This window comes from Thalassophryne amazonica, chromosome 11 (assembly GCF_902500255.1).
Source record: "Thalassophryne amazonica chromosome 11, fThaAma1.1, whole genome shotgun sequence".
NCBI classification, from domain to species: Eukaryota; Metazoa; Chordata; class Actinopteri; order Batrachoidiformes; family Batrachoididae; genus Thalassophryne; species Thalassophryne amazonica.
This window is the reverse complement of record NC_047113.1, coordinates 70,110,836-70,124,983: the sequence shown is the minus strand read 5'-3', so window position 1 is coordinate 70,124,983 and position 14,148 is coordinate 70,110,836. Positions and strand designations below refer to the sequence as shown.

At 40.8% G+C, this 14,148-nt stretch overlaps 1 protein-coding gene across 2 annotated transcripts in view; it reads right to left on the bottom strand.

Annotated features, from left to right (window-relative positions):
* pdgfc (platelet derived growth factor c) overlaps positions 1 to 14,148 on the bottom strand; it is a 170,114-nt gene that overhangs the window by 38,607 nt on the left and 117,359 nt on the right. For both annotated transcript variants that reach the window (XM_034182108.1, XM_034182109.1), the window contains exon 3: positions 4,000 to 4,180. In XM_034182108.1, coding sequence (XP_034037999.1) covers positions 4,000 to 4,180 — 181 coding nt within the window. The remainder of the gene's footprint in view (positions 1 to 3,999; positions 4,181 to 14,148) is intronic.

Genomic DNA, 14,148 nt, shown 5'->3' with positions numbered 1-14,148 from the left:
TCTTGACCTCCTTACATAGGTGAATCCAAACATGAGAAAGGGTATTTAGGTGCCCATGTGCAAATGTTTCCCCTCTTTGCATCTCTTCTAAAGAGTGGCAACATGGGAACATCTAATCAACTCTCAAGTGACCAGAAAAAAAAAGTTATCTCAGAGATTTCAGCTGTCAGTTACCACTGTGAGGAACATAGTGAAGAAATGGAAGACCACAGGCACAGTACTAGTTATGCCCGAAGTGGCAGGCCAAGAAAAACCTCAGATAAGCTGAAGCAAAGGATGGTGAAAACAGTCATAGTCAACACACAGACCTGCTCCAAAGACCTACAACATGACCTTGCTGCAGATGCTGTCTCTGTGCATCGTTCAACTATACAGCGCACTTTGCACAAAGAGATGCTGTATGATACTGTAATGCAGAGGAAGACTTTTCTGCGTACATGCCACAAACAGATTCGCTTTAGGTATGCTACAGCACATTTGGACAAGCCAACTTCATTTTGGAATAAGGTGCCATGGACTGATGAAACTAAAATTGAGTTATTTGGACATAAGAAGGGGCGGTATGCATGGCTGAAAAAGAACACAGCATTCCAAGAAAAACACTTTCTACCTAAAGAAAAATTTGGAGGTGGTTCCATCATGCTGTGTGGCTGTGTGGCCAGTGGAGGTACTGGGAATCTTGTTAAAGTTGAGGGTCACATGGATTCCAGTCAATATCAGCAGATTCTTGAGAACAATGTTCATGAATCAGTGACAAAATTGAAGTTGCGCCGGGGCTCGATCTTTCAACAAGACAATGACCCTAAACACTGCTCAAAATCTACTCAGACATTTATGCAGAGGAACAACAACATTCTGGAATGGCCATCTCAGTCCCCAGACCTGAATATTATTGAAATCTGTGGTGTGATTTTAAGCGGGCTGTCCATGCTCACATCCAACAAACCGGAGATGTTTTGTATAGAAGAATGTTCCAAAATACCTTCAACCAGAATCTAGACTCTCATTGGAACCTATAGGAAGTATTTAGAGGCTGTTATTTCTGCAAAAGGAGGATCTCCTAAATATTCATGTATTTTTTTCTGTTGGAGTGCCCAAATTTATGCACCTGCCTAATTTTGTTTAAAGAATTATTGCACACTTTCTGTAAAACATATAAACTTCATTTCACTTCTCAAATGTCACTGTGTTTGTCTGCTATATGATATATTTAACTGAAATTGCTGATCCAAACAACCAATGATTTATAAAGGAAAATCATGGAAATCATCAGGGGTGCCCAAATTTTTACATACAACTGTATATACACACACACACACACACACACACACACACACACACACACACACACACACACACACACACACACACACACACACACACACTGGTATAAAGTACCTCAAAGTGATACTTCAGTGAAAGTACAATTATCCATTCATCTTCTACCACTTAGTCCAATTAAGGGTCGCGGGGGGCTGGAGCCTATCCCAGCAGTCATAGAGCGCGAGGCGGGGTACACCTAGGACAGGACGCCAGTCTGTCGTAGGGCCACAAATAGACAAACAAACACAGACACACCCACACCTATGGACAATTTTAAAGAGTCCAATCCACCTAACCTGCATGTCTTTGGATGTGGGAGGAAACCAGAGCACCCAGAGGAAACCCATGCAAACACAGGGAGAACATGCAAACTCCACACAGAAAGGCCATGGGAATTGAACCCATGACCTTCTCGCTGTGAGGCAACAGTGCTAACCACTAAGCCACCGTGCTGCCAAGTACAATTATCTTACCATAAAATTACTTTGGTAAAAGTTAAAGTCTTCTTTAAAAGTATTACTTCGTTAACTGTCTTAAAATATCTGACATTTGCTGTACTTAAGTATCAAAAGTAAATTTCTCATATAAAATGTACTTTAAGTAAAAGTAGTTAGTAAAAGTAAAATCCAAAACAAGTGGAGAGTGAAACGGCAACACGAAAAGAAAGCCAGTGTGGTGTCTGGAGAAACCAGGAGGGAACCTCAGTCCCTATAAAAGACTTGATCCACCTCTGGTGGAGCAATTGGTGTCAGGATGAGTGCTGTTCTTTTTCTGAAGACCATGCAGTCTTTTTCCTGGAAAACCCACACACACTTCTGTTAAACAGAATAGCCAGGCTCTTGTGAAACAGAACAGTCATTTATAGCTGAACAGTTGCACCAAATTTAAGGAAAAGTTAAAAAAGCTTTCCAAGCATCACCACCACCAACCACTGGAAAGCAACCAAATGCAGTACTCTTTGTATTCTCGAATCCAAAACATGGAGATGCTTTTATGCATCGCTTCTCCACGAACATTTCAAATAAGATAAATATTGTAAAATGAAAGACGCGCTGGGTCGATTGTCTGTAGTTTTCCCCTTATGTCTGTGTTAACTCCGATCATGTACTGCACTCCAGTGTATGTGTGTGCATCAGTGTGTGCACATTTGGTGTTGAAAGCACAGACGGTTTTCACCCTCCACAGTCTTCCTCTTCCTCATTGGGGGCGCAGATTAAACCTGTCATATTTAATTTAATTTATTTATTATTTTTTGTCTTTTAAACGTGTTTTATGTCAAACACGGCACTTGTTGCTGGAGGGGTGGAAGGTGCTGCACTCCTGCTGAAGAAGACTGTATCTCTTCCCAGTGTATAGCTATGCTCCGGCTGAAGAGGACTGTATGTGCTGCGCTCTGGCTTATACTTTCCCTCTGCATTGCCCAGTCAAATTTGTTCTACTTTTATATTGTAGTAATGAGTACTGAAGATGTTTAAGAGAAATGTATAGGAGTAAAAGTATATATTTTATTGAGGAAATGTAGTGAAGTATATAAGTGAAAGTTGCCAGAAATGTAAATAACGAAATACAGATATGTCAAAATTCTACTTAAGAACAGGGGCATGATAAGAGAAAGCTCTGTGACGCACAGACTTCTTATTCACTCTCGGGACACAAAGTAGTCCTGCACCCTTTCCCTGCACCCCATTCGTGCAGGGGCAGATAGAAACAAAAGACAAAAATTTCCTGTATATTTGTATTGTCAGTTCTGTTAGTATCATGGCCCAAGCAGAGGGTCACCCCTTTGACTCTGGTCTGCTTGAGGTTTCTTCCTCAAATCATTGGAGTGAGTGTTTCCTTACCACTGTCGCCTGTGTGCTTGCTCTAGGGTTGGTAAGGTTAGACCTTACTTGTGTGAAGTGCCATGAGGCAGCTTTGTTGTGATTTGGTGCTATATAAATGAAATAAATTGAAATTGAATTGAAAAGTGTATACATTTGTATGAATTTAGGCTACTGTACAAGGAATAGTGGAAAAAACAGTGATTTTTAAAATTTGTGCATTAAAAAATAGAATGGAAAAGGTTGCTGCCTGGAATATCTGATCAGGAAATGAACCAAATATATATATATATATATACATATATATATATATATATATATATATATATATATATATATATATATATATATATATATATATATTTTTTTTTTTTTTATGTAAAAACACATCCTTAGTCCAGTCAGAAAAACAGGCCAATGACTCTTTATCAAACTTTAGCTGAAACACAATAAATAAATAAATAAATCTGACATGGAAACTATCAGAAAGATGAGTGAATTAATGGTTTGTTTGTATAAAGAGTCTCAGCTTGTGCTCATCTTCATTGTTAAAACATTATATCAGTTTGTGCCAGTGCCAGATGGTCCACAGCATTTATACAATAATTTCTCCCCAACGATGCTAAAATCCTGGGGCACATTAAAACAGAAATGTATGATTGCAAATTAAAGGGCTGTGTTGTGTAACAAGCAGTTTATTTTAATTGTGCTTGCGTGGAGTGCACTCGCTTACTGTCATGTTTACTCCCTCACTGGAAGCTTTGCACGAACAGATAAAGACAAGCAGTGAAGCAAAAAAAGGTCTAATAAGGTTTTTTCCAGATGAAAAGCTGAAGATGACCGATATCGTACTTACCACAGGCAGAAGGGAGTAGTGGATGCAAAATCCAGGCTCAGAGGGGAAGTACTCATCAGAGATGAATCGGATCTGGATCTGACTGCCTTTGGAGGTGTAAGTGGCTGGTACCAGCTGTGACCCACACCAACGACCCACGATGGTCTTCTCCACTGGGTCCTCAATCTCCACAAAGTCATACCTGGTTTTTAAAAACAAAGAAGGATCCGTGGATGAAATGCTATGATTGATTCTGATGTTAAAAAAATTCCAAGCTACACATTTGCATTTGTTTTAACTGAACACTTTGTGAAAGTAAAACATTATTATGGTAACATTCAAAAAATTAAAAAAAAAAATAAATCACCTAGTATGGAGGACAGTTTATTCAATGAGAGCAGAGAGCCAACAGGGGGTGCTCTACCTCAGTAACCACTGAGACTGCAGAGCAGATTTTGGGGATTTATTACTCAGGGAACCTAAGTTTATTTTTCAACAAATATAGCGAAGCTTCATTCCATCCTGTCTATGGCTGATGCTGAGATCCTGATCCATGCATTTATCTCTTCTAGATTGCAGCCAGACATTTGACACAAAGCAGAAAGTTTGACCACATTACACCCATTTTGGCATCCCTTCACTGGCTTCCTGTCCCAGTGAGAACAGATTTTAAGGTTCTACTACTAGTTTATAAAATTATTCACGGACTGGCACCTCCCTACCTAGCTGACCTAATTAAACCTTACATACCGGTCCGGGCTTTGCGTTGTCAGGGTGCAGGACTACTTTGTGTCTCTCGGGTGAATAAGAAGTCTGCGTGTCACAGAGCTTTCTCTTATTGTGCCCCTGTTCTGTGGAATGATTTCCCTGTGTCAACAAAACAGTCACATTCTGTGGACACTTTCAAGTCCAGACTTAAGATGCACTTATCTTCCCTTTCGTATGGCTAGCATACTGGCATAGTGTAGTTCTAAGCATTTTACTCTTTTAATTCATTTTATTAGGAAATGGAACATGCCGCGGCCTCAACTTTACCTAAATTCTGGGTCTTTTAGTGAAGCTTAGGGCTAGTGGCTGGCGATCACCTTAGTGTTTCCTGTTTTTCTTGTTGATTAATGCTGACAAATTATACTGTATTTCTTGTCTTTCTGATGCCTGATTCTGTTTTGTTTTTTTTTCCCTCTCTGTTTAAGGTGTAGCTCCATCCAGAGATGGGTGTGGAATTTGTGCTGGAGACCCTCCTGTTCTGTAAACCAACACCATTTCTTATATATTTGTTCTGTGAATTGTTCTGTAATTTATGTTTGTAGCATGGCCCAAGCAGAGGGTCACCCCTTTGAGTCTGGTCTGCTTGAGGTTTCTTCCTCAGAGGACGTTTTTCCTTACCACTGCTGCTCTGGGGGTTAGTAAGGTCAGACGTTACTTGTGTGAAGCACCTTGAGGTGATCTGGTGCTATATAAATGAAAAAAAATTGAAACTGAGACAACAATAATAAAATTTTTCATGAGGATAGTTTTGTGAAACTGCTGCATTTCAGTAAAAATTCAACATAATTATTTGTGGTCAGGTCAGGGAGCACACATCGCCATATCTACCACACTATGTTCATGCATTGGATCCTCGATGGTAGACAACTGGTCCATCCCCACCTCTTAAAAGTGGCCATGTGTCTGCTGCAGTCAGGTGAAATGTGGACATCTCTCTTGCTTTCACCACCCCCAAGAGTCCTCAAAACTGAGACACCTCCTTGATGGATCACACCCAGAGCGACACACACCAAAATGGCCAAAATGTCACAGCTGACATTCCCTCATAATGCAAGTATCACTTGTGTCATGAAGGAATTTACTGCCACTGTAACTCTGTTGCTGTAGAATTTCCCATTATAGACGAGATTCATACAGAGCCAAAAAGTAACACTTTATTATCAGGCAATGTGAATATCACCACAACATAATGTCTATTGTGTTTCTGTGTTGTGAATAAGATCACTGACTTGATCTTTTTCCTTTAACAGAGAAGTTGTTCATCTCAGTCAAGCTGTCTACAAAAATAAATGAAATAATAAATAAAACTCCCACCACTGCACCCTCTCCCCCCCCCCCCCCCCCAAAAAAAAAAACATAGATAAATAAATTAACAGCAGGTTAGAATTTGTGTGTGGCATTTTCTGAATGAAGAAAGACGAGCAGGATGCTTGAGTTTTGAGAAGCAGCTGTTATTACCATTTAGCCGTTTGTGTTACCAAAGAAGACTTTCGGCAACCTGTTTAAACCAACATTACGTGCCGAGTACACAAGCTTGTTGGTGAAATATAGTTTTTAATTAACGCTTGTTTCTGGGGAAGCTTGAGGCCACTTTAACATAGTCAAAAGTGTTGAAAAACTAATTTAGGAAATCACTGATTTCATATGATCAGTCTTTTGTATGCAATGGACTGCAAGAAGAAAACAAATGTAATTAAAAATTTGAAAAGAATTTGCAACACTTAAGGGTGCAAACTGTTCCTCAACAAAGGAAATCAAATGTGGGAAGGAACCTCCAATATCTCTCATTTACATCACATTAATTCTTCTTATACTAACTGGACTGCATTTATATAGCATTTTTCCATCTATTTCAGAAACTCAAAGCGCTTTACAGTGATGCCTCACATTCATCCATTCACACACCAATGTTAGGATGCCGCCATGCAAGGTGCACTACACACCAGAAGCAACTTGGGGATTAGGACCTTGCCCAAGGGTCTGTAGTGATTGTCCGGTCAGACTGGGGTTTGGAAGGATCCTCTGGTCTGAAGTCCACCACTTAACTACTAGACCATCACCTCCCCATTACAATGATTAGATTAGACAGAACTTTATTGCTCCCTTGGGAAGACTCCCTCAGGGAAATTGAGGTTCCAGCAGCATTGTATAGCAGCACACAGGGTAAGAAGCACACAGACTATCAAAAGTGAAAGTACAAAAGAAAAACAAAAATACACAATATAAATACTAGATATACTGATCAATACTGGTTTACTGGCTACTACTGTTCCTCTCATTCCCGACCTCTGTCTTCCTGTTGCTCCTCTTCTCCCTGAATGATGATGTGCATTTATTTTTTTTCAGGTTACAGACTTCCACTTCAAACAAGTGTATGGTTTTAATCTGGACAAAAACTACTGACTATCTGCAAAAACTGGAAGGATGATATGCAATAGGTTGTGAAAACCACACATTTAAATAAATAACTGTAATTTCAACAGGTTTGCGCCGTTGCCGCAATTCAGACTCTGCAAAACCTTCAGCTGAAATTGTGAGAATTTCTTTGTTGCTCGTTTTTGAGAGTGAAATGTTTGTGACCCTGTAATTTGCCCGGCAGTCTCTCTCTTCACGTGGCCACCCCGCCAAAGCCAGAGTGCCAGTAAACACCAAGTGCACGAGCACAAGCAATGGCCACGTTCCAAACTTACTGTATGTGAGATGCCAAGTCTAACATGGAGCAACCTCAGCACTTAAAACACACAGTTCAGGAGTTCAGACTTTATTATTTATACCTGTGTGTGAGCAGCGGTCGCTCTGCATTCAATAAAACCTTGTTTCTCCGGCTCGTCACAGTCTGGGATTAATCACTTTGCCATTTGCGTCAACAGGCACGCTAAACTCTCATTCACCGCTGCCAATTTGGATATTTAGATTTCAGCGACCATGTTTACATTTTGCACAAGGTTGACAGATTTGGTTGAAGGTGGTTTCAGTAAAACAACAAGGAGAGACATGAACGAGGCTAAAAATGGATTTTTCTCTGATGTTAGACAAACTGATGGGGCGGAGGCTGATGAATTGACTGACTCCGCTCTCCATGGAAAAATTAATGAAGTTTGTAAGCAGAACAAACAAACTTATGTGGAAAAGTAGGATTTTAACTGCCGTTTTGTAAATAAAACCATACATTTTTTACATGGCTCACATGCGTTAGTCAAAAATAAAGCATTTATATAAACTGAAGTAAGAATGTCATGGTTATGGAAATTAGTTTTAAATCATTTTCTGCCTCTGGGCTTCTGGCCCCAAGTGAAGGAGTTCAAGTACCTTGGGATCTTGTTCACGAGTGAGGAGTGAGGGGACAATGGAGCGTGAGATTGGCAGGAGAATCGGTGCAGCAGGGACGGCATTTCATTCGCTTTACCGTGCTGTTGTGACAAAAAGAGAGCCGAGCCAAAAGGTGAAGCTCTCAATCTACTGGTCAATCTTCATTCCTTCTCTCACCTATGGTCATGAGGGTTGGGTCATGACCAAAAGAACTAGCAGCTGAAATGGGTCTTCTCAGGAGGGTGGCTGGTGTCTCCCTTAGAGATAGGGTGAGAAGCTCGGTCATTCTTGCTGCTAACCTATAGAATTGTTCATGGACTGGAGCCTTCTTTCCTGGCCGATTTGGTGAAACCCTATGTATCGGCCCAGGTTTTGCGGTTGCAGGATGTGGGACTACTGTGTGTTCCTTGGGTGAAGAAGAAGTCAGTGGGTCAAAGAGCCTTCTCTTATCATGCACCCGCTCTATGGAACAGTCTCCCTGTGACCGTGAGGTAGTCACATTCCATGAACATTTTTAAGTCAAGACTAAAAACATATTTTTACTCCCTTTCTTATGAAAAACTTATTTTTTAATCTGTTTTAGTCTTTTACTTGTGTCTTTTGATTGTGTATTTGAATCTTTTAATTTACTCACTCATTTTAATTTTGATTTTGAACTGTTTTTTGTGAGGTGCCTTGAGGCAACTTTTGTTGTGACTTAGCAGGTTATAAATTGAATAAATTGAAATTGAAATGAGCTGGGAATAGAGCCGCTGCTCCTTTGTGTTAGTCAGATCCGCAGTCAGAGGTGGTTAATGTGGCCCAGGAAAGGGAAGCTTGGGGTCCCCTGCTACATCTGCTACCCTCTCGACCCAATCTTGTATAAGCGGTTGAAGATGAGTGGAGTGGTTTCCAGGGCTGGATCCAGAGTGAAAATCTGACAGATACATTTTTGCCCAATGATAAAATAAAAACCGTCCGCGTCTTGTTATTCAATAATCTTCATTCTTTTATTCATGTGCAACATACATTGTCACACTTCTTTTAATATATTTATTATACTTCATCAACCATAGTGAACACTTCTTATTTGTATAAATATGAAGTCCTAAAAAAACAACACTATAACAAAAATTGACATGGTGGATCCTTGATCTCTGGACATAAATAGGAATAAAAATCTGTAGTTTTTGTCAAAAGCATTTCCTTTCAGACATTATTGGCATGAATGTCTTTCCATATATCTGAGCTGAGCTCTTGCAGATGCTGTGCTGCACGTCAGGATGTAATTTGTAAAGAAATACAGGACATCTCATTTTGGGAGGGAAAAAAACGTTTTAGTCAATTATAGTTTCTTGTCTGTATTACAACGTTTGTAAGAGGTGTCATTTTATTTAAAGCAGCAATTCATTTTGAAGTTATTAATTCTGACCGGACTCTGTCTCGGCAGAGAGCGGTGCAGCGTTTGGAGTTGTGCCAACGGAACGGAGGACGATTCTCGTTTCTTGACTGCAACAAGACAAGAGTCCCAGTTAGTGACTTTAATCCACACAAAAGTGACTCACAGTATTTTAATGGCTTTGAGAGGGGTTAAGAAGCGGACTTGCCGTTTCTGAAGAGCAGCGAATCTAAGAACCAACGAGCTAGTGGATCGAAGCATTGCTTCAATGGTTCACACTTCAAAGTGGAGTCGCGCTGCAGAAACAGTTGATTACAGACCCGCTGCAGACCAAACCCTGAATATCTGACTTTATTTGTACGTCCGTATGACTCTAAAACTCGGAAAAATCCATATAATTTACGGACAATCCGTATAGGTTGACATGTATGGTCAGAAAACCACCGAAAATGTAATTTCAGTCATCATAGAATGCCTTTCAAACACACTATTGTCTGAAAACTATTTATAAACCACTCACCGTTTCTTGCTGAAAAAAGCGCCCAGTTTTCCTTGCACAACTTTTTTTTCCTGGATGCCATGATCATTGACTCAACTGGACTGACGCTATGTTTGTTTGAGCCAGTTTGATTTTCCCTGTGTACACCTGCGTAGTGCTTTGCGGGATCAAATCAAAAGCTGTGTTCACCACGGGGACACGTTCAGCACTATTCGGGATTATTCAAGATTTTTTTTTTTTTTAACGATGACGAACGATGCGTAAAAAAATCTGACGGATGCAACTGCACCGGTCTGGATCCGGGCCTGTGGTTTCTGCCTTCTGGGTTTGCTGCATGAAAAGTTTCATCATCAGATGATACTGATTACGCATGCCTCCGCTGAAGGAGTGGCTGAAAAGTTTTCCAACTAAGGTGAACATGCCGGCGAGAACACGCATGTGTCTACAGATTCATGCTACACTTTGACTATGTCGGAAGTGCATTCAGTCAATCTAAGGAGCAGTACAGTTGAAGTAAATCTTGCTCACAATGAAAAGTCGCATGACTGACTGAAGGACTCCCAGCACAGTGAGGTCCAGCACACTGAATGGGTTGTACGTGTACGCACGTGTGTGTGTGTGTGTGTGTGTGTGTGTGTGTGTGTGTGTGTGTGTGTGTGTGTGTGTGTGGTGGGATCATATTTCAAACTAAGAATCAACATCAATGCTTCTGCTTTGTGCCTCACTGTGGACAAGTGGTAAAGAGAGCAAGAATTTTTCATGCTCAAAGCTTTCAACTGCTTTCAACTCCATAAATGTAAAATTTGATGAGCAATTGCTGGAATGGTCACCTCAAGAAAAACAAAACAAAAAAAAAATCTTCATGCAGTGATGGAGGTCACTAAAAAAAAAAACAAGGAGAAGAAGGAGGGGAAAAAATGTGACACTCCCAGTTCCTTCCCAGATGGCTCATCAGTAATGCAGAATGCCCCAATCATTACACATCACCATGTGTTCACAATCTCCATGTTGAACAGCAGTTCCACCAATTTACAAATGCACCGACACACACGGTGCTCTAGCACAGCCACAGTGAACAGAAGGACATTGGTGTGTTTTCACCAGGCTCTCTCATCACGCCCTCTGTGTGCATTATTCATAAGTACAACGTCTACCGCCAAATTGCACACATTAGTAACACCAATATTGCTTTTACAACTGTGCTTGCAGGCGCAAGAGGAAGACGGGGCATCAAGCACGACTCTGCTGCCATGCCAACCGGTGGCGAGACCAATCCCCCTCCAATATTTGCAGCGTGCCACAGACAAACAGAATAACAGATGAGCATCTCCAGCCGCGCTCTCAGACGTCTCACTGCAGACTTGTAGTCCATCTAACTGGATGTTTTGTGAATAAAAATTTAATTTAAGAGGTTGGAGGCCCGCAGTTTACCACAGGCTGGTAAACGTGTGCATGTGGGAGCCAAGAAAGAAGGATGGAGTGTGAGATCTACAGTTTGTGCATTCATCTGTCTGCCAGCACTGTATACCTTGGGATCCGATCAGAACCTGCAGCAGACGTGGTGTTGACTTGCTCAATCCCCCCCCCCCCCCCATGATTCAGACGAGTGAAGTCTTGTAACGGCAGGACGACACAGAAGATGTCAATTTGCACGCTTCGACACTGCAAAAACTTTCCCCTCGCAGAGTTTCAACAACCGCACTGACCCCGCTCATCCGAAGCTCGCATTACCTGTGCTGACATGATGTTGATTACATTCTGTGACGGGCGACAGCTGCAGTATTACAGTCAAGATGATGGAAGTGTGGTACTGCTACTGCATGATCCAAGATTCATGCTGTTTTTTCCCCATAAAGCAATGATGGTGAAACTAAAATGCTTTGAAAAGGAAGTCATTTGTGATAAAGAGGGACAGCACAAGACAAAACAAACTTAATGTCTCAGGTACTGTTGTCGTTTTGTTGTTGCTGCTGTTGATGCCTTTGTGGAAGCTGACATTTGGTTATAAGCTGTCAAAAGGTTTTTAGTCATCTGAAACAACCTCATGTCACTTTCTTTCATAAAATAGAGATAAAATTCGTATTTTTTTTTAAAGGCAGCTATATTTTGCTGGATACGGCAAACACACACCTTGTGATATTTGACGGGATCTCCTCGCTTGATTGGCTCGTTCAAATGACATCATCGTAGAGTTTATTTCAACATGTCCGCGCCCTCGGCATTGAGTGTTAGTGCTAATTTTTAATTTTTAAATGCCGTTTTGGGTGCCATAAAGTCGTTTGAAATGGAACAGAAAATCACCTACTGGCGGAGGGATTCTTGGACGCTAAAAGCAGGTCAAAAACGTGGCATAGCCGTGCCCAAAATTATTTCCACCACCGCGCCCAAAATTATTTCCGCCAATTATTTCAAGTGGAAATAATTTTTGTAGTCTTGGTAATTTTCTGTATTGGGCGGTTATGATAAACAAAACCTACAAATTCAAGACAGAATAAAAACGAAAATACAGAAGTCCACATCAGCATGTGTGTTTATCCTGTTTTTTTCTATGTTAGTATCATGTCTGCAAAACCTTCGAACAGTCCACCCCTGAAAATAGTGAATGGTAAAATATGCAAATTTTCAATAATGAAAATCACCAATATCGAGCTACTATCATGAATGTGAAATAAGGCGATCTTAAACTCCGATCGCCTTTAAGTTTTCGCCCGACTATGGCCGTTCCATCGTGAATAAATTTAGACGGCCGACAAAACAGCGCAAGCCGCGTACGGTGAAATATTGCCAAGTTCAACTTTATCGTAGCTGATTTCATCACAGGTTCTGGTACAGATGACATCATTTGAACCAACAAAACATCGCTAGCTGTAAGTTTGTCGGGTAAGGCAAAATATCCCCTGCCTTTTTTAAACTGACGTTTGGAAACATAAGTGATGTCTCACTTAAATACCAACACAGAGGATATATACTGTACATTACCTGTCAAAAGTTTGGATACATGTTCCCATTCAACTGAATGGGAAATGGTGTCCACACTGTTGACGGGTAGTGTACACACACACACACACACACACACACCACACACACACACACACACACACACCCACACACACACACACACACACACACACACACACACACACACACACACACATAAAGTACACAGTACATTTTTTCTTTAATTTTCTATATTGACTTATTCCAGTTAGGGTTCAGTCATAGGATGAGTGTCTGGACTCTATGTAAGTCCACATATCAGACAAACATATTCACAGTCAATTTAAAGTTTCTAGTTCACCTAATTGGCAAACATGGGGAAAACGTGCAAACTGCACACACAAAGGTCCAGGCGGGTAGTGATCCCAGGACCTTCTTGCTGTGAGGTAACCGTGCTGACCACAAAGCCACCACGCCTACCACATTTATTCTTTAATTTACTTTTCCCCTAAATTCACACAAGGATTTGCAAACATGCACAATCATTTTTGCAAAAAGCAAATACTAACTTACATAATAAAGTTTCTTTATATACAATAACTTTCTTGCAACGAAAGACTCTACGAATGAAAGGTATCAGAGGGCTAATGCAAACCCTGCGTGATCTGGGCAATGGGATATATTCACAGTTCCTATTACCAATCATAAATAGGTTGTTGATCAATATAAACTTTACATCATCTCTCTAGCCCTATTTGTCGGAGCGACATAGCAGAAAATATCATTCAAACTGTTTTTCTTGACATTGACCATTGTCCCATCTTCTTCAAAAGTTCTTTTTGGAATTAACTTTTCCACCTGGTTTGCCAAAAATCCACCCAGCGTATTTTTTAGTTGCCTTGTTAGCAGAGAGACACACACACAGGATTGATTACAACATCCAGCTTCAACAACACACAGGGTAATAATGATGGTGTCACCCTGAATTGACTGTGATTGAGGATATATGATAACTTAGAGAGTGGCCATGTGTTGGGAAAGTGTAGTGACACAGACCCACAACAGGGGGCGCAAATCAACGGTCAATAGATGAGCCAAAATATAACAATTTAATGTTGTGAATGTGCACAACGAACATACAGACAATCTCAGAATATCACAACAGTCAATACACAAAGGTGACGTGTGGGCAGGCTCGAGGATAGAAGACGTCTGTCCTGAGGAGAGCCGGAACCACATGATTTCCGCCGCCCCAGAACTCGGTGAATACTGGAGCCGC